A 20,805-nucleotide genomic window follows, 5' to 3' on the forward strand; every position below is an offset into this window, starting at 1 on the left:
CTATTTTATAGCTCCAGCTGCCACTCTTCAGGACAACCACTCTATTCATTCAAGGCACTGCACCTTCTACAAGCAGAGGTAGCACAGCCAACATCAGGGACAGCGTTTCACGCACTGAAATCTATCCTATCACTCAACGGACCAACAAAAAATCTTGGCACATGAGAGGTGATTAAGCCTCTTGGCTCTGCTTGTCCACTGAACAGGGGCTGCATGCTATAGGAGGGCCTCAGCACAGTTGTGGACGATAAGGTTCATAACAGCAGAATCATGTATAGAAACACCCTTTAGCCATTCATCCATTCCATCCCTCTTCAATTTGAGCTCAACTTTTAGCTCTGACCATAGCTTGCTAGCTTAATAAAATCTATTATGTTCATGTTACTTCGGCTGAAGGGGTTGGGGGGGGAGGGGAAGAGAGAATTACAAAGACCAAAGACATTTGACTGAAGTGAGAGTTTAGAGTTGACTGAAAATCTCCCCCCCAGCCTCTGGATAGGATTTCCCGTTCGCCTCCCAATACTTATAGAAAGCTCTGATTCAGGTACGTCTACGTACACAGATTAGAACTGAAGCCTAGGGACGTGCCCTCCATTCCTTACAATGTAGGCTTGATAGTACAGTGCTAAATGCGTACGGGCTAGACCAGCAGGTAGACAGCAAAATAAGTAAGTTTATACTTTTGGCACTAGTATTAATTCCACACAAACGCCTGCTCCCTGAGGAAGTGACTATGCACTTGTTACCTCTTACCCAGAGAAAGGAAGGCTCAGTTTAACACCCTGCTGCATTTTTGTAGAAGTCCAGAACCTCAGGAACCCTTCAGAGCAAGGCTCACGAAGGCCTGCTGCTGCCTTACTAAGCAAAGGGGTCTGTTCACTTGGAACAAGTATTTCCTCTCTACCGGAAAGGCCCTGGAAGCAGACATATGCCCCCACAGTGCCACTCAGCTTTGGCACATCCACCCTGCCACAGATGAACAGAGGAGCAGACATGCCAAAACTGTACCAGGTCGCAACATCTAGCGGGAGGAGGTGGGCCCATACCCATGGGATAGAAGCCACCATGGGTGCAAGGTGGGCTCATCACAGACTTCATTCAGATTGTTACTGTGAACATCGTGACCGCCATGTCAAAATTGTAGCCTTAATCATGAATTTGTAGTGTCTGAGATGCTGTTGACGTAAAGTTCTTAAAAAGTAGTTTCTCCTATAACAAAACACATAAAAAGATGCAAGACTTTTAAAATTTTTGCCTTTCATTCACCTTAGACTATGAAAAAAATCTGGTCTGTTTTGCCTCCTGTCTTTCTTCTGGCACTATAACAATGACGTGGTTCACACCACAGAAGACTGGCTGTCTAAACAGAGAGAGCCAACACAAAATCCCTTTCAACTCATTTAGCCTTTGCAAGTCTTCTCCACTGTCTTCCTGAATTTATATTTTGAGCCCAAAACTATGACAAAATCCCTTTGAGGACATACTCCTTTAACGAGTGGAGAGGGTTCACAGCTCTGGCACGTGCAAGGCATAGGTGCTATTTACTGAAACTTTGCACTTTGGACCATCAGTATCTGTTGCGAGAGTCTGATTTCTCCTCAGCAGAGACCGTTCTCCCTCCCCACTGCAGTATATCATACGCACCCATCATTATGGAGCGGTAGTTGTGAAAAGTAATGAAAGAACACCAGTGGGGAAGACTTCAGAGAAAGACTTGAACTTAACCCTTTGGCAATGATAGACACTATGTTTTCCTGACATGAAGTTGGGAAAACCATTTAGAACAGACACTACCAGTTATTACCGCAAGAGGGAACTGTGTATTTCCTGTATATCTGTACACTAAAGTGGCACACTGCAAGGCTAGCCATTACAGTTAGCTCTGCTCAAGTGCCAGGATGTGCCTCTATACTTCTGGGAGCAGGTTAAAAAAAGCCAGGTCAGTCTGTAAGAGGTCTGAGGAGAGGTGGGTTGAACAACAGTTTTTAAACAAACAAAAGCTTCCAATGACTTTAGTGAGGTGTAGACTGTTTACATCAACTCTCACAAGTAACTTTTCTGGTATGGTTTATAGTGACCTCCTCCTGGCCACAGAGCTCTGTTCTAGTTTGTAAAGCAGAATGAGTCAGAGACCATGAGATATGTATATACCATTACATCACATCTGCACAGATCCTGCATTAGAAAACCCAGACACACTGAATCCTGGTTCACGTGAAAGACAATGACTAAAAGCTCTCCAGGGTGTCCACTGTGAGGCAGATACTGCAGGGGGCATATGAGCTTGATATACCATCCAGTCACTTTGTATCAACGTAAGGTGGTGGTGCATGGAGACACTGCTCTAATCTGACCCCAGTGGCTTCTGGCATTAATCTGGAAGCAAGACTGCAATTTTCTTCCAGATGTTTTTCCATACAACAGAATTTAAACACCATACCTATTACCAAAATAGTGAGCTGTGCACTGGAATCCTTTAAGACTGCTGTAATAAAAACTGTACACGCAGTCTTGTCTTATTTTCAATTTTAGTGGAGTCTAAGAACGAATAAGGTATTTATTCAATACCAGGAGTATATACCAGCAATTGATAAGCAATCAGTACACCTCTAGCATAATTATCAGAGGCTGCATGTGATCTAGGGAGTTTCACCTCCGGCAGAGGGGAGTTTCCAAACAGATGCCAAAACTGCAAAAACGCCCTACCCACCCACCCCCAATAAAGAACAGAGTAAGTATACAGGATCCTAAAAAGCACATTTACATTTCAACAATAAAAAAATATCTACAAGCACAGTTTCCTAGTCACAACAGGAGATGTTACAAAATCGCATAACTTTTCAGTCAGCTGGAAAAAGCAAACAAACATTCAGCCAACCACCAACATGCTTTATAATATTAGACATCTCTACCTACCACCACAGCAGAGATTGGTTCAGTTTCCAAAGCACCTTTTGTCATTATCTTAGACAGAGGTAGTGATGGAAGGAATGGAGGTGAAACTCTCCCTTCACAAGAATTCCAACATACTCCACTTGATAAAGCAAATCTAGACTTTTTTTATTTTTATTTTTTAACAATTTGCCAAGACTGGAATGAGAGATAAATAGAAGGCACAACAATTTTGCTTTTTTTTTTTATACAAATACGAACTAAAACATGAAAAAAACTCCCTATTTCAATAAAAAAAATCAGGAAAAACGTTTTAAGTTCTAGACATTTAAAACCTATCCCACAATCCAAAATTTGTAAGTGGTAAAACAGTAGTTAGAATTCCTTTTCGTGATCATGTATCAAAAGAAAAAAGATTCTATGGATACCCTTTATTCCACTTTTACAGCGCCACAGAGAGAAGAGTGAATGTCAATTTTTCAAGTGGCAACATGGCCAGACCAGAGGATGTGCACAAGACCCTCAAGGGACAAATAATAGTTTCTCCTGCCTTGAAATGCTTGCCAAGTGCTAGGTTTTCCTACAGGCTCTGAACACATGCAGGTGAAAGATTATTCCACTGACTGAAATGCACCCAATTTCAGTACAGAGCAAAAACACACACAAAAAAAAAAGCCCACACATTCCTTTAGGAAAGACCCACTGGTACAAAAAAAAAAAAAAAATCCAGTCCGTAAGTTTGCAGTGAGCAAGGAACTTCAGTTCTTTTCTTTTTAAAATCCACTTTTCCTAAAATATTGTTCCACAAAGCTGGAATCTGGGACAAGGACTGGGGGGGGGGGAGGGAATCACAAAACCATAAAAACAAACAAAAAAAAAAGGGGCCAAAAAACAGTATCAAACGTAGCAGTCTATAACAGGCCAGGGCCACATTCCAAGATACCCAAGGCTGAAATTCACAAATCTGCAGGAACAAGGGTTTGTGCCACCATGCCAACATCCTTGATGCATTCACTGGCGTTGCCCGATGCCCCTTCCAGCTCCAAATCCTGGTTTCTGAGACATTCCTCCACGTGGAGGCCCTCGAATCCCACCTCCCAGCCCTCCCCGAGTGCCTCCAGGTCCACGTGGTCTGTTGTCTCTGCGGTCACCCTCCCTGGCAGCTCGTGTTTTCTTCTCCTCCACGTTCAAACGCACCTCTCCCCTGAACATGATGGGCTGCAAGAGAAAGAAAAAAATTTACCAGCATTACCAATGCAGCTGTAACTCTCCAACAAAGCCTTTCATGTGGGTAGGTTTATGCTATTCCCATCATGGGATTAATATTAGGAATGGGAGCAAGACAAGAAAAAAGGAAATAAAGCTCATGGCAGCTACGTATTTACAGGTTTAAAAAACAAAACAAAAACTCACTACATCAGTTGTGTAGTCAGCCAGAACATTTTGTTAGGGTGGCAGGAGAAGGCTTGGGGGTGGCGGGGTGGGCGGGGGGGGAGGGAAGAAGAAGAAGAAGAAAAGGGACAGTTGATACATCCTTCCAATTGTTTGAACAGTGACTTCTCAGGCAGTTGAACACTTTACATGCTCCACCTTTCCTAGCAAGTGGTTAGATAAGATGAGCTTGTTTCACTGACACACTTTAATACAATGAAAAGTCATTCAGATTACTGCTACAGTGTTCCAGCTGACTTTTCTTCTGATTTGAAGCAGCTCAGAGGCCCATACTGCACCCTTCCTGCATTCTGGTGAAACCCTTCACTTTCAGCAAAGCAGCATTTTGTATTGTGCAATGAGGCATTACTGAGGGTATGTCTATATGGCAGCAAGAGAACTCCCATAGTACACGAAGCCACATTCTGGGCCTTTCAGTGTGCTGCAGCAGTGCACACATGGTGAGTTAGTGCACCGTGCACTGTAGATTCACAACCTGGCTTGTGACACAGTAACTCACTGTGTAGACAAACCTTGAGTTGGCAAATTGCACTGAAGCAGGGAAAAGGCCAGTCGGAACATATGCCCTCTTAGCATTAAAAGCTAAATAAGCTACTGCCACATAAGGCTGAGGAATTAAGTCTACAAAAAGCTAAGAAATTCACGAGTGATGGTTCCTTCATACATATATCAATTATATCTCATTAGAGACCATGAATTATTCTGGATGCTCTAAACATATAAAGAAGGGCTTGAAAATTCCTCTTGCCAGTGACAAGCAGAAAGCTTTTCAGCTAAGATTCCCACTGGATGATCAGTTCCCCTGGAGCTGCCCGAGCCAATGCCCTGGCATATGAGGGGTACCAACACCCTTCCCAGCAACCAGGTATGGGAATAGGGTTTAAATATTTCTGTCACTTTGCCCCAGACTCCACTGGCAGGGCCTCCCTTTCACAGGAACTGCTAGAAAGCAGGTTTAGCTCTCTGGTTGATAGTTTACTAGTAATCTTTAAATCCTGATATGTAGTATTTGCAATGTAGCAGAGATAGTATTGTTGCAAGAACTGGTCTAGAATTAAAAGAAATGTGCTTGTGTCCAGCATACTGTGCATGATTGTTGGAGAAGATCAATACACATATAACTAAAGTTAAATTACAGAGGGAAATAAGGGTTCTGTATTATTAGAAGTAAAAAAGTATTTGAACTGTTCAGCCCTGGGTTAAATATATACATAAAGCCCCCACCTCTGTCTTATATTACCAAGAAGGAGAGCACCACTGTTAATTATACTTTAAGTTGGACACAAACATTCCCTAGAGCCTGCAGATTTGTGACTTGCAGGAAAAGAGCACAAAATGATATGAACGGATTTAATACAGAAAGGGCCAAGGACTGCCCACTCCTCTCCAACAGCCTGTAAGTGTGATGACACACCAAGGAGGTGAAGCAGGAAGAGAAGTGCCCCTGATTGCTGTGAACTACAACTCTCTAACCGCTGGCTGTACAGGCACAGATGTGTGTGGGTGCAAGGTGTTTACATCTACCACCTACACAACAATCCCCATGGGGTCACTAGCTACAGCCCTTTACATTCATAGTGGCTGTGGCCAGGCTGACTCTGCACCCTGCCTTGTTTAGGGTGTAAATTCCTTCTTCAGGTCAAACACTAACATGGTTCCCCTGCTTTTTCAACACTTCTTTATTTGGGCTCTGTGTTTTCCATGGCAGCCTTATCTCGCTTTTGGTTTGCTTTAGGAATATAAATATCCGTCCAAAAAGTTAACCCTTTAACCATTTAAATGACACAGTTTTAATCATTTAAACAATTGAAGGGAGAGGGGCTGCTCCTGGAGCAGGCAACTGCCAGAGTCTGGGGGCTAACATTTAGGATTTGTTAACCAGTAAGGCTCATGTTAACTGTTTAGGTTTGTAAACTACTAGTTTGCTTCATCACTAAATTTGGCCAACTGTGTGTGTTAATTTCCAAAAAGCACTGAACACGTGAATCACACTTATTCAGAGTGGTTCATTTATGGATGTAAACTAGGGGCAGAGGAAGAAGAGAGGGGCTAAAATCAGCTGGCTAAAAGAATGTCCTTTCTCCTTAAGGGTCAGGCAGACATTGCCCACCATTAACAGAGAGGAATGGATTCAAATACAGTAGTTTGCAGAATCAAATCTCTGCTGATCCAAAACACCACCACCTTACCCTATTGCTAAGGATCTTCTGAACTGGTTCAGGATCATCGAACACCACAAACCCAAAGTTCGGGAGCTTCCCACCGCTGTTGATGCGGAGTTCCACAACGTTCCCATAATCTGCAAGAGAGGAGCCAAGTTCTTTTGTCACACATTAGAATGTTCTGCAGAAACAGACATGTGCTTATGGTTGCAGCCCCAAAACCCTATGGTGAACACAGCAAAGTCAGCGACTTACTTTGGAAGAAGTCCTTCAGTTCAGTTTTATCCACATCGTGAGGAAGGTTCCCAACAAATAGCTGGTGACTGTCTGGGTACCTAACAATCCGTCTAGTTTCCATGTCACCCTGCTCACCTTCACGAACTTAAAACAAAAACAAACAAATAAACCATATTTGCTTAAAGCCAAACATCATGCACAATACCTGAACAGTTCTAATCATCGGTGTAACTGGTATGCAATAAGATTCAGTACCTCAAGTTCTAGGGAATTTCAATAATGTTCACAATAAGTGCAAGTTTCCAATGCATGGCTATGAGCAAACTAAAATCTAAATATTACAAACTTTTTTCATATTTGTGAAAGTTCATTTCTAATACAGAGGTTCAGTCCGAGATCAGCTAAAACAGCAACAGTAGCAGGAGTGACAGAATATCTATCATTAAGAACTGAAAAACCAACACTAATTGGCACATGGTATATTGAGTGCTTCATGGCTTCTTAGGCAATTAAAAGGCGATAGAAAGGGAAAAAAAGTGAAATACTTATGTGCTTCGAGCTTTTCTTACTTGGTCTTGGCCCTCTCTGTGGTGGGATGCTTGTTCGCTGCTCCCGCACCCTCTGATCCCTCTGTGGCCTCTGTGGTGGAGTCTGGGATTCAGGCTTGGACTCAGGACGGGGCTGCAGAAATGAACAACCAGTAAGTGATATGTAAAAACAGGCAAGGCTAGTAGCAAAGTTCATTTTTCAGAGTTTACCATCAAAGTTTAGATTATACCAAGATAATTGCCAATTTGCAAAAGACTGGTAGTTCTTTTCATCAGTGACTACAGAATGCATTTCAGCTCAAATTATACTTGTAACTTCAAAATGAAATGCTGTTCTGTTTTACTGTGTAGTGCTCACTCAATAAAATGTACCCTGGGGCTACACAATGTCAGAGAGTGAGATGAAGTGTATCCTGCCTAATCATGGCTGAAAGATTTTAGTACCTCTAACTTGGCGAGTTTGCCCAAGCTCTGTGGAACTGCCCTCACTAGAGTTTTGCATATTTTTCAAGGCAGACACACTATACTCAGTGAACACATTTGGTCCACATTGATCAAGGTTTTCTTCACAGCTACAAGGGTTACAAGTGTGATTTTTGTTTAAAAGGTTATTTAGAAAACCCCTAACAATTCCCAAACCCCCCGAAGAACCCTAAAATGCATGCTACGAGCAGGGAATTTCTACTGCGTGTTCCCTCCCAGGTCACCAAGTAATTTGCGATTAGTGCAGAACTCTTACTTGCGAGGCTGGTACTTTCACAACGTGAGGTGGTATTCCCAACACTGGAACAGCTCCACTGGGTGGGAGGTTCTTGCTGGTTACAGACGCCCACGAAAACGTCTAAAGGAATGAACAGTGTTACTCAGTAACTCCAGGCCTGCCGTTCTAGCTGTGCCTCTCAGAAGTGGCAGCTGAGGTGGTGGTAACAACTTTAAAGCCACCTTTGAGCCTTCCGAGTTCTGGGTCCAGCCCTCAGCAGTTTCCCCACAGCTGCCTATGAACCATCCCAACTCAGAAAAGCCAGAGTGCAGAGTATTCCAGCCACACACTGTCTCATTCCCAGATTTGTGGCACCCATGGATCCCCCTCCCCTGCTGCAATGGCGGAATCAGCCTGTTTCCAACCCCTGAACACTGCATAAATAGGCAGGGATGCAGCACAGAATTGGGGCTATTGTTAGAGCCATCACCGCAAGGGTTACACCCTAACCATATTTGGAAAGGTACCTTCACAGCCATAAGTTGGATGGGCATAGTTTGACCTTAAAAACAGTGGCTACTGATGCTTATTAGTAAAAAATTTTCACAACTGTGCAAAATGCATTTTAAGGACTTTTCTATCCATTTACATTTTCACAGTTGTGGGAAGTTAGATGGGGCAGATGCTTATTTAATGACAGTAGACGTATAACTGTTAACACAAACGGACAATATCATATTTCAAAATATAAAAGTAATTATGCTGAAATCAAACACTAGTAAGTTCTCAAGCAGTACTTTTCTTACTTTGCCTAAATTTTGATTATTAACAATCAATAAATCCCTAATCCTTCCAAGCGTCACCAGAAGCATCCAATTTATTGTTAAAAAATATGCAAGGACAAATTCAAGCCACTTTCTAGAGCAAACTCAACAGGAACAAAATACAGAGGGCCTTGATAATGTGTCGTCATATTGAGATACCAGAAACCAACTAACTGACCAATTGCTTTTCTGTGGATAAGCTCAATTTGAGGTGAAAAGGACAATTCAGGAGCAGAAGAGAAGTCTTATGCAAAAGACCTTGGATCTCTCTCATCCAGCTACCCCATCTTGCCAGAATAAAAAGAAGATGGTGTGTTATACAAAATGAAGAGGAGACAGAAGATGAACACAGATTGAAGTCACTCATTCCATTACCCTGGAGTCCTCTTGCACCACAGGAGCGGGATCTGCAGGCACCGGAGAAGGACTCTTTTCCACAGTCTCCTCAGGAACAGTTTCTTCCAATACTGGCTCAGATTTTTCTTCCTGCACTTCTGGTTCTGGCTCCGGTTCTGGCTCCGGTTCAGGCTCCGGTTCTGGTTCCACTACTGACTCCTCCAGCTGTTCCTCCAAGTCATTGCTGTTGAAGAACATCACCAATGGAAACAATATCTCTCTCTTTTCAATTTGGATAAAGAACAGTACTGAAGGCACGCTTACAACCCAGGTATGCAAAGTACAACACAATCAAAATGAGCAGCACAGCAAAATTCACTTCAGTAGGTATATACTTCCTGGAGGCGTGAGTCACAGGTTATTCTGTAGAACATCAAAAAAAAGTGTTCTCAGTTGAAAACAGTTTCTCAGCCTCACAGCTAGTAGTGTATCATTTAACAATGCTTATGTTACAGCTTCTGCAGCAGAAGTCCGACTTCAAGAGATAAAACATGTTCATTCCTGACTTCTCTTCACATTTGATTCCAGACCTGATCCTTAAAGAGATCACACAATGCAAAGTTTGCCATCACCGTATTAAGAGTTTAGTCTTTACCTTACAGACTGCTCATAGTAAGCGCCGGGATCATCAACTGTCTCAGGGGTCTGCTGTCTTTCCTCAGGTTCCTCCACCTCCTCCTCAGATTCTACAGTGGGTTAGGGAAGGAAGAGAACTCAAGTTACACCTATCACATTGTCCAAGCTCAGCAAAGGGATTCTTAAAAAAAAAAAAAAAAAAAAAACAACACCACACAAATTTTTGGGAAGTTATTTTAATATCACTGCAGGAAGAAGGACCGTACAACAGTTTGCATTTCACCAGCCCATGCTGAAGTTCCAGCAGTAAAGAAGGGACAGAAAAAATTTTTTTTTAATATATATACATACATATACACACGAGACAATTTGAATTTACTGCAAATATGCCTTCTCATAAGAGAAGAATCTTCTCTGGTCTGAGAACTGAGAGTTGTTTACTATGCCCACTAATGCCACAAAGGCTGGCACCAATAGAATTCTCCAGGCTCCTGGTACTTACTTACCCTCCGGAGGCTCAGTGTCCGAATCACCAAAAACCTCATCTTGGTAGCGGAAGATGTCGTTATGGACATAAAACTTATTTGCAACAGAACCCTGCAGGCAAGCAGGAATAAGAAGTTGGTTCCGTTATATTCGGTCCCAGAGCAAAACATTACATGATTATGAAGAGTTTAGAGCCATAGTGACAGATCCTGGTCACAGCTCTGCCCCTCCTGTGACACTCTGGCTATGCGGAAGTAGCAACTGTCCCAGAGGGAACCTCTGGGTGGCACAAAACCAGCAAAGTTGCTTCTACACTCAGACCCCAAGCACAAGGGACATTCTTGGGCAGGCCATGAGGGGAGAATACTAGCATGTGCTGCACTCTACAGAATCACCACACTAAGTGATGTAACTTAAGAGCAGATTTATAGTTGAGGTTGCCCTAAGCTATGATAGGACTGGCTTGGCCTCCAGTCAAGCAGAGGATCAAGGGAGTGGAGAGGTTGCTTTGTACCACTTTTTTCTCCCCCTTCCATGTACTGCACTAAGCAGCTTGGCCAAACCTAGGGATCTGGGCCACGGTGATTAGGGAATATTTGCCATTCTAAGAGGAAAAACCTATAAACTCATCTCCAATATGGAAAATTCAAGTACTAGGTTCATATTTGCTTTGACATATTGAATATTTTAAAAAAGAATAAAGGTTTGACATGCCTGTCAAAATCGAAATACTGTTGCAATCATAACAGCCACTCCACCATAATAGCAAGCACACAGCTGTAGGTGACGGAGAGAACTATGATATAACCCATAAAACTCTGCAGAAAACAATGAGACACTGAACAGCTTTTAAAATGATTCCTGAAGCAGAAAGGAAAAATGCTATTCATTCCAAGCAAGCAACTATACCTTGCTTCATTATGACTGACAGGATCAATAATGCCAAATTAAAGCCAAACAAGAGGTTAGCAACTGTATCTAGTTGTGGATTTGAAAAGTTTTTTGAAGGGCATCTCAACAACAACTTGATAACAATAGATCACAATTAGAAACAGACTTATGGGCTTGGAGCTGCTCTACAATAATTCATGAATACCTGGCAAATCGGGATGTTTACTGTGTTAATATATAAGGAAAACAAACAGGAAGGAAACACAATGGCTCAAGATAATACACCTGGGGCACTAACATAATGCTAGGCTGTAAAAAGCCTGGGGATCAAAGTAAAAGAGACTATAGAAGTTTAAAAAGGGACTCAAAAGCAACATTCCCTCTAATTTTTCCCATGCATGTTAGGAATGAATTGTTATGTGCACCAATATGGAACTGATGTGTGAGGGGGTAGGGCCAATGAGTTCAGGGTGCAAGAAGGGGCTCAGAGCTGGGGCATAGGCTCAGGGTGCAGGGAGGTGAGGGGTGCGGGTTCTGGGGTGGGGGTCAAGGATGAGGGGTTAGAGGTGCAGGCTGCCCTGGGGCGGGAGGGCAGGAGGAAGAAAGCCACCTCTCCCCAGCAGCTCTGGGGCTGGAGGGGAGGGGGCACAGCAGTTCCAGGACTGGAGGGGAGGGGGCTGCCTCTCCCTGCTGCAGCCCTGAGCACCTGCACGGCCGTGCAGCTTAGAGGGAAGTTAGTTCAAGAAGGGCAGGCAGTTGTTCAGGGAAAGCAAACCTAACCCAGGACCTGCTGAGGTGTCCTAAGAAGATAGGCCTGCCTTCACTACCATGAAGGTAAGTATACAGTGAGAGACATGCATATACCAACTACTTTGCTGCACTTTGTCAGTGTTATTTTCTACTTTTAAGACACGAATGAGTTCTATTTCAAATAGAAAAGGGTCAGAAGAAGTTCATTCCATTCTATACCAAGTGTTCACTACTTTTAATCTATCTGTATCTGGACAGCACATCATAGCTCATGTGTCTGTGTCTGGACTTTAGAGAAGAAAAGGTGATCAAATACAGAATAGCCAGCTCTTTATGAATACCAAGAGACTGACGAGTAATCTAGATGAAATCCCTGAAAGCATCCTGACTTTACGGATAAGTCTAGTGTCATACTGCCTATGTAAGCATTAGAGAATTTATTAATAAGCTCAGAGACGAGCTCTTTGCTGAGATGCTGCAAAGTAGTAGTAGTTTCAAGTAATGTCCTTTCTTAAAGCATTTGCAGCACACCACTGTTGGACTCTTGTGCAAGAAACACTTCCCAGTTGGAATCTTCAGATTCCAGTGCTGAGCAGCTACAGCTGTTTTCATAAAGCGGCAAAGAGTTCTGTGGCATCTTGTAGACTAACAAATGTATTGGAGCATGAGCTTTCGTGAGTGACATGTGAAGTGGGTATTCACCCACAAAAGCTCATGCTCCAATACATTTGTTGGTCTATAAGGTGCCACAGAACTCTTTGCCGCTTTTACAGATCCAAACTAGTATGGCTATCCCTCTGATACTTAACTATTTTCATGTCAGTACTAGCACACTGTTAAAGTAACAGCAGAGCTCCATAAAGCATACCTCGGGTGCAAGTACAAACGTCTGCATGAACCTGCGTACTGGTTGCATGTTATTGGAGAGTTCTCCCATCACCTGGACTACAACACCATCATTAAGAGTAGCATGGGCATCCACATGACGGATCTTTGTGTGGCAGTCCTTAAAGTTCAGTGACAGCACCTTCTTGTGGATGTCCTGCAAAAGGCAGAGAAGAATCAGTTACCCATTTTCTACATTAATTCAGTTTATCATAGAGGCTTGTATAGTTCAGATCAGTGGGTATAGAGAATACCAAGTACAGGGTGAGGCTTGCTGCCTAGGGTTGCCCTTAAAGCCCTAGAGAGCAGTGTCCCAAAAGCCACTCCCCCTTGGTGTAGTTCTTTATATTTAAACTTTCCTCAACACCTCAGCCTTCACTGTTTTAATCTCTCTAAGTCAATCTGCTGTTTGGCTTTTTCCCCTTCCCCCTCCAGTTTTGGTGCCACATGCAAATTTGATCATAAAATGAATTCACATCAAGGCAGCAGACAGACAAACAACCATGCCATGTACTTTTTCCTTCAGAGTTGAGACAAGAGTCAAAGAGGACACTTGGATTTTGCTTTAGTTTGCACAGGGTATCGTTGCTTGAATACCATTAAATGCTTCACCACTGTGACAGCATAGCCTAGGGCACTCTGCTTTAATGTGGTGTTCTTATCAGTATGTTATATCCATCTCCAAATTTCATAGCTGTTGACAGTTTTGGGAATGTGACAAGTTTGCCTACCAAGCAAAAAAGGATGGCAAATTATTGCAAATCAATTTTCAAGTCCCAGAATAGACTTGTCCAAGATGTTCATACTGCACCCAGTAAAACTACGAACACCCCAGAGCTTATGAACACACACATGCTCAGTATCATCTAACAGACAGATCTGCTTGAAACACTAAACAAGCCAGAAGATCTTAGATCAGAAAAATCATAACTGTAAACATAAAATTCTCTGCAAAAGTATTTCACTCAGTTTTACAGAAGCTTACAGATTGCCCATAGACTGCATCAGCTGGTTTTCCATTGGAATCCAAGCCACCATGGACATAGGAAGAATTCTTTCCATAAAACCTGTAGAAGAGGGAATTTATAGATTAAGCCTCGTTGCATTAAAAATTGAATCAGCAGACAGTATTTTACTATAAAAATGCTATATTTGAACTAAGTCTTATTAATGGCACAGTGTCAAGACTGCTCAGTCCAAAAATTGTTGTTTATTTTAAAATAATGGAGATATACCCATCTCCTAGAACTGGAAGGGACCTTGAAAGTCCATTGAGTCCAGCCCCCTGCCTTCACTAGCAGGACCAAGGGATCTGGGGCAAAATCAGTACTAAGTGGCCCCCTCAAGGACTGAACTCACAACCCTGGGTTTAGCAGGCCAATGCTCAAACCACTGAGCTATCCCTCCCCCCAGTTTGCACGCAATTTCAGTGCATGCAAATCCAAATTCCTATTTGGAAGTATTTGTTCTTCAAAACCAAAATTCTTCAGTTTTCCTACTGCAAGGCACAGAGTTCAGCACAGAAGATAATAGGCTCACTGAACAGGCCATCGAGTTTTCTGCGCTTTTAAAAGAATTCAAGGGGTGTCTAAAGTCACCTTGCCAGTTCCAGGTTCTCTGGATAGGTTTTAGGAAGACAGTACTCTGGAATCTGTCATCTTCCCAACGGAATCAAAGATACCCAAGCCACTGGTAGAGGCTCAAGACACTAGTTTTGACATGCAACTGTACTCTGGAAAGTGGCCTCTAGAAACAGTAGTGTTCATGTTTATTGCTTCTGTGATTTCTAGATCAAAAGTTTGCTTAGTTAAAACTCTTTTACCCCAAATAACTGCTAACCCTGTAAACTCACCTTAGTATATAAAAATCAAGTTGAATTATTTCTGGCTTTGACACTTTCAACGAAGAATCTAAGTGGAACTCGGTTCTGTTGACTGCCAATTTTACAGACCTTTCCTGATCCTAATTACACTATATTGGTTTTATTATACTCTTAAGAGGAAATAAAATTATCTTAAACAAAAAACTGAACAAGACATGCCAAACCCAGTATCACTATTTACCCAAGTAGAGCTCCACTGACCCTAAAGGACACCAGATGACTGCAGAAAGCCTATAAAGACTGTTTTTTAAAACATATTTGCATGCTGACTCTCAACCTCAGCCGAAAGAGCATGTGAGCTGGTTGAAGAAGCTTTAACAAAACCATATTCAGCTGGAACATGCAGTTCCATCAAAACAAATCCTTTGTAAAATGTTTTTGGTTTTGGAAGAAAAAAGTTCTGACAACACTCATTTCAATTTGTTTGGAACTAAACATATTGATTTTGTTTTCAAAATATTGTTTTGAAAATTTTATATCATACATAAGCTTTTTTTTAAAAAAAAAAAGCAAGTCAATGAAACAAAAATGTTTTAATCAACCCAAAATTATTTCTTCATTTTTTTTTGAGAGTTTAGAAATTCGTATCTTGAAATCCTTTGCAAAATGAAACTTTTCACTAGAGCTATTTATTTTAAATTTTGACACACACCACAACTCATCTTTAATTTTCCTTCTAAAGTCAGCAACCGAGGCCATGTCTACATCTAAAATTTTGCAGCGCTGGTTGTTACAGCTGTATTAGTACAGCTGTATAGGGCCAGCGCTGCAGAGTGGCCACACTTACAGCAACCAGCGCTGCAAGTGGTGTTAGATGTGGCCACACTGCAGCGCTGTTGGGAGTGATGCATTGTGGGCGGCTATCCCACAGAGCACCTCGTCCCACAGCGGCGCTGGGGCTTGTGGGAAGGGGAAGGAAGTGTGATTGTCCTTCTGCTTCCTGTTCCAATGGCCAGCGTTGCTTTGGTACACATGCGGAGCACTGTGGCAGTATTGTGACTCTACAGCGCTTTTTCTGCATTATCTTTCAAGAATGGATCCTCAGCTACTGAATACCTTACTAATGACTATTGCCAGCACATCTCGCCTGGCTGTGGATCTAGTCCTTAAGCTGCTAAATGTGCGTGTGACTGACATTGAGGAGTTGGATGATGGTACTGAATCGCATCAATGTGCAGACAGTACAGTGCTAGTGGCAATAACAGACGTGCTCTGCTCCGTGGACCGGCGCGTTTGGGCTCAGGAAACCAGCACTGAGTGGTGGGATCACATCGTCCTGCAATCATGGGATGATGAGCAGTGGCTGCAGAACTTTCGTATGAGGAAAGCCACTTTCATGGCACTTTGTGATGATCTCGCCCCCAACCTGCGGCGCATGAACACGAGATTTAGAGATGCCCTTTCTGTGGAGAAGCGGGTGGCTATTGCAATCTGGAAGCTGGCAACTCCAGACTGTTTCCGATCGGTGGCGAACCAGTTCGGAGTGGGAAAGTCCACCGTTGGAATGGTGCTGATGCAAGTTTGCAGGGCCATTAATCAAACACTGACAAGAAGAAGCGTGACTCTTGGGAACGTGCAGGACATTTTAGATGGCTTTGCAGAAATGGGGTTCCCTAACTGTGGAGGGGCAGTAGATGGGACGCATATTCCTATTATCTCTCCACCCCACCTGGCATCGGAGTATATTAATCGCAAGGGGTACTTCTCTGTGGTTCTGCAAGCGCTTGTGGATCACCGTGGGCATTTCACTGACATTTACTCAGGATGGCCTGGAAAGGTGCACGATGCACGCATATTTAGGAACAGTGCCCTGTTCAGGAGGCTTAGGGCCGGGACCTTTTTCCCAGATCACAAGATAACAGTAGGGGAAGTGGAAATGCCCATCGTGATTCTGGGAGACCCCGCTTACCCCTTAATGCCCTGGCTCATGAAACCATATACAGGGAAGCTTGACAGGAGCAAGGAACGGTTCAACTACAGATTGAGCCGCTGTAGAATGACTGTGGAGCGTGCTTTTGGCCGTTTGAAAGCTCGCTGGCGCAGTCTGTTCGGGAAGCTAGATTTGATGGAAAGCAGCATTACCGCTGTTATATCCGTGTGCTGCACCCTCCATAATATTTGTGAAGGGAAGGGTGAAAGGTTCAGTGAGGAATGGACCTCCGGGGTTAGACGTTTGGAGAATGAGTTTGCTCAGCCAAAGAGCAGGGCTAACAGGGAGGCCCAGGAAAGGGCTTCAAGGATTAGGGATGCTATAAGGGAGCAATTTGATGCTGAGAGCCAGCAGTAATGTTTGGTGCATGTGTTGTGCTTTGCTTTACCTTGCTGTGTATAATTTACCATTTCTATCACCAATAAAACATATGGAAAGAAATACAAACCAAAACCTTTTATTTGTCATACAGTAAAAAACAGGTAAGGGGGTATGGTTGGTTCACAGTACATTCAGAGGTTTTACTATTTCCTATTTTACTCAATTGTGACCGTCTGATGCAACTCACCATTACTTTGCTGCAGAATGATGGGGGTGGACTGCACTGGGTAAGAATTATACATATCTTGGTTAGTAGGTGATCTTATAGGTGTTGGGGGCAGCTGATGATAATAAGGAACTGGGTGCTGCATAAAGCTATTTTGAGGATACACAGGGGGACAAGGAACAGTGCTTTGGGAAGGCTGTGGGCTATCACGGTATATATTTGTCTGCATGGCTACAAGAGACTCAAAAGACTTGGTTTGGCGAGACAGGAGTCTCATCATCTGCCTGGCTATTCTTTTGGCAGACAATTCCTGTCTCCTGCTTTCTGTCTGCCTCCATTCATATACAGTATTTCTCCATTCCTCAGTCTTCCTACTTTCCCTGTTGTAGTGGTTCATAATGGTCTTGATCAGTTCCTCTTTTGATTTCCTAGGATTGCGCCTCAAGTTCTGTAATCTACGTGAGGCCGGTGATACAGCTGCATTACTCGAGTTGCCTAGAAAAAATAGAGATAGAGACATGTAATACACAGGGGCATCATTGTTTATTATCAACTTCTGAAGGACATTTGAAACTGTAGGTAGCATCCCTCTCACATACCTCATATAACACTGTAGAGGTCAAGAAAGCTAAGTCATGTCGAGCAATGGGGTGAGTACTTTTGCTTAAATTTCTCCCATGTTAGTGGGATGCCTTGGTTCCCGCTTGGAAGGGGGGCTGGGGTAAGGACAGAGCACACCGCCGGGCAGGGTTCCCGCTTGGAAGGGGGGCTGGGGTAAGGACAGAGCACACCGCCTGGATGCCTACGTGCTGGGAAGGGCGGGGGGGGGGGGGATTGGGGCAGAGGAAACAGAGCGCCGTGGGCTGGGGAGCCGTGAATCTAGCTCCCTGCCCTCAATTATCCCTAAACTATCCACAGGCTTTCGTAATGCCAGACATATCACTGCTGCGTGTTACCAAGGAAGAGAGGGAGGGTCTTCTACAGGATTGCGGATACCGCCCTGGCCCCTATGCAGCTCGCCTGTGTGCGGCCATGGTCCCCCCACCCCTCGCTGCACAGTGGATCGGACGAGTTAGCCTGACCGGGACAGGGACCACGGTGGCTCTCCCTATAAACTTGATAAAGCACATTGCCCAAGATCTAGCTGCAACTTTTCAAGAGATTACTCAGGCAGATTACACAGATGTCATAGATCACATCAATGGGCTATTCCACGTTTAGGCATGCATGCAGTCAGCCATTACGAAAATCCTGCTATCACAAAGCATTGCAATCTACTTACCACGAGCACGATCCTCAGCTTCCTCATCAACGTCCGCTTCCAGCTGCTGCGACTGGCTAGTCTCCTCAGGGCTGGAGAAGAGCTCCTGGCTGCCTGTGTCCTGAGACTCCGGGGTGTCCCCCTCAACGCCAGTAGCATCACTGTATTCATCCTCTACACCATCCCCCACTTCTCCCTGCTCCGAACTCTCCATCGTGCTCCTAGGATTCACGGTGGGGTCACACCCAAGAATGGCATCCAGCTCCTTGTAAAACCTGCAGGTTGTGGGGGCTGCTCCTGAGCGTCGGTTTCCCTCACGGGCTTTGCAGTATGCACGCCTCATCTCCTTAATTTTTACTCTGCATTGCAAGGCGTCCCGTTCGTGGCCCCTTCTCATCATGGACTGCGATATCTGACCATAGGTATCATAGTTTCTCCTTCTGGAGCGCAGCTGTGTTTGAACAGCCTCATCTCCCCACACACTAATTAGATCCTGCAGCTCTGCATTGGTCCATGCTGGGGCTCGTTTGTTGCGTGGAGGCATGGTCGCTGAATGATTGATTGATTAATTGCACTCCACGCCTGACTGAGCAAACAGGAAGGTGGTTTTTTAAATTTCCCGGGGCATTTAAAGGAGGGTCAGGTGAGCACAGGGCAGAGGAGTTTTCTTGATTACCAGAGAGGTATCCTCACGTATGCTGGGATACCTGCTTATTCCACGGAGGTCAAGAAAAGCGCTGGTAAGTGTCTACATTGGATCACCAGCGCTGGATCCTCTACACCTGAGACAAAACGGGAGTACGGCCAGCGCTGCAAACAGGGAGTTGCAGCGCTGGTGATGCCCTGCAGATGTGTACACCTCCAAAGTTGCAGCGCTGTAACTCCCTCACCAGCGCTGCAACTTTCTGATGTAGACAAGCCCCTAGTATGCAGGAGCAACATCACAAGAGTGAGACTGCAGTGATTTACAGACAGAATAGTACTCTCTTTAGGATAGAGGAGCCACAAAAGAGGCCTGTTTCAGTCAAAAGTACCTTGACACTTCCCATTCAAAGTGCTGCTAAGTGGAATCAGTGCCACAAACATTTCCACTACAAAACTTTGCCTCTCATTTCCTTTGCACAGTTTGCAACGGCTATTTCTGAGAAATACAAGTAATACTTGCTAGACACTTCCATGGCTTGACAATCCATTCAGTTAAGAGCTTCTCCTGGCAAGTGAAAGACATACATACAAGCCTCACAGCTTCACACTGCTGCCTAGGATAATTAGCAAGACTGTAGGTTAGTTTAACTCCTGCTATTCAGAACTCTATGGACAGCAGTGAAACTGACAGGACCCATGCAAATATGTGTCTGGTGCTGCTGTTTGGAAAACTGTGAACAACAGCATAGGCAGGCACTGAAGTATTTGGGGAAGACAGCCAAAACAAAACAAAAACAAAACAAAAAAAAACACAGCGGAAGTAGCAGGAAACACCCCCCTCCACCATTAGAGCCATCAGGAGGTTCTATGATTTGGGGAAGTGAAAGACGAGCTCTTCCTTCTGCCCAAGAGACATAACCACCAGTATTGTCCACCACAGCTCCCTGGTAAGAATCTTATCAGCCTCTTCCAGCAGCTGGGATTGGTGCCAGGCTTTGTAGAATCTTGGTGTGCTCCTCTCCCACAAGCCCAAAGCTCATCTTCCATATCAACCTAGTCTTCTGGCTAGCAGATGCCATCTGCCAATATTTAGTCAAGTCCTGATTATAAATTATATTCAGAATGATATTTTTATTAACTTAGAGACTTAAGAGATACGAATGGGCAAAGTACAGGTGAAGCTTCCATTTTATAGCTTCTTCTACCATTTGCTAAAATAGCAGTAGTATTACAGAGCAGAGAATTTTGCCAGCAGGTACAAGTTAGATTAGAATAAAACCCCTGAGAATATGCAGTAAACTCTGTCTGGACTAAATGAGTGGGTTAGCTGCTCTGCACACTTGTGAACAATTATAAATCATCTTCACTCAATACCTGGTGACATTTATGCATAAAGAGCAGTTTCAGGATTGTGGGAGTTCTTAGCTTATCTAGTATGGCAAAGCATAACCCAAAGCAAGCATAAGTCTCCCAGTGAAAGATATATTTATCATCAGGGTGGACCTATTTAAGTCAGCAAGCAGGAAACCCTAATTTAAATAATTGATTTTAACCTTATTTAGCATTTGCACTTGTTATTCTAAAGAAAGGTTAATTTCCCCTGGTTGGTATAACCATTAAAAATGTGTTTATTTCCAATCAAATATACCATTTATAGTAAACTTGACCTTTACACATCATCATGAGTCTTTTTGCTAACAAAAAGAAGGTTATGGGGTGACTATCACACTTTATAACTAAA

At 43.6% G+C, this 20,805-nt stretch overlaps 1 protein-coding gene across 6 annotated transcripts in view; it reads right to left on the reverse strand.

Moving 5' to 3' along the window:
• Window positions 1-3,035: 3,035 nt before the first annotated feature.
• The window catches only part of G3BP1 (G3BP stress granule assembly factor 1), a 37,805-nt gene continuing 20,035 nt past the window's right edge, over window positions 3,036-20,805 (reverse strand). For 3 of the 6 annotated variants that reach the window (XM_030572421.1, XM_030572424.1, XM_030572423.1), the window contains 10 exons: window positions 13,785-13,866; window positions 12,783-12,956; window positions 10,294-10,384; window positions 9,807-9,897; window positions 9,191-9,395; window positions 8,031-8,132; window positions 7,313-7,424; window positions 6,762-6,887; window positions 6,534-6,664; window positions 3,036-4,110 (listed from right to left, as the gene is read on the reverse strand). In XM_030572421.1, coding sequence (XP_030428281.1) covers window positions 3,904-4,110; window positions 6,534-6,664; window positions 6,762-6,887; window positions 7,313-7,424; window positions 8,031-8,132; window positions 9,191-9,395; window positions 9,807-9,897; window positions 10,294-10,384; window positions 12,783-12,956; window positions 13,785-13,866 — 1,321 coding nt within the window. In that variant the 3' untranslated portion in view covers window positions 3,036-3,903. The remainder of the gene's footprint in view (window positions 4,111-6,533; window positions 6,665-6,761; window positions 6,888-7,312; window positions 7,425-8,030; window positions 8,133-9,190; window positions 9,396-9,806; window positions 9,898-10,293; window positions 10,385-12,782; window positions 12,957-13,784; window positions 13,867-20,805) is intronic. The other 3 variants (XM_030572422.1, XM_030572425.1, XM_030572426.1) reach the window with 3 other exon arrangements.

The sequence above is a fragment of the Gopherus evgoodei genome, chromosome 8, assembly GCF_007399415.2.
Source record: "Gopherus evgoodei ecotype Sinaloan lineage chromosome 8, rGopEvg1_v1.p, whole genome shotgun sequence".
Classification (NCBI taxonomy): domain Eukaryota; kingdom Metazoa; phylum Chordata; order Testudines; family Testudinidae; genus Gopherus; species Gopherus evgoodei.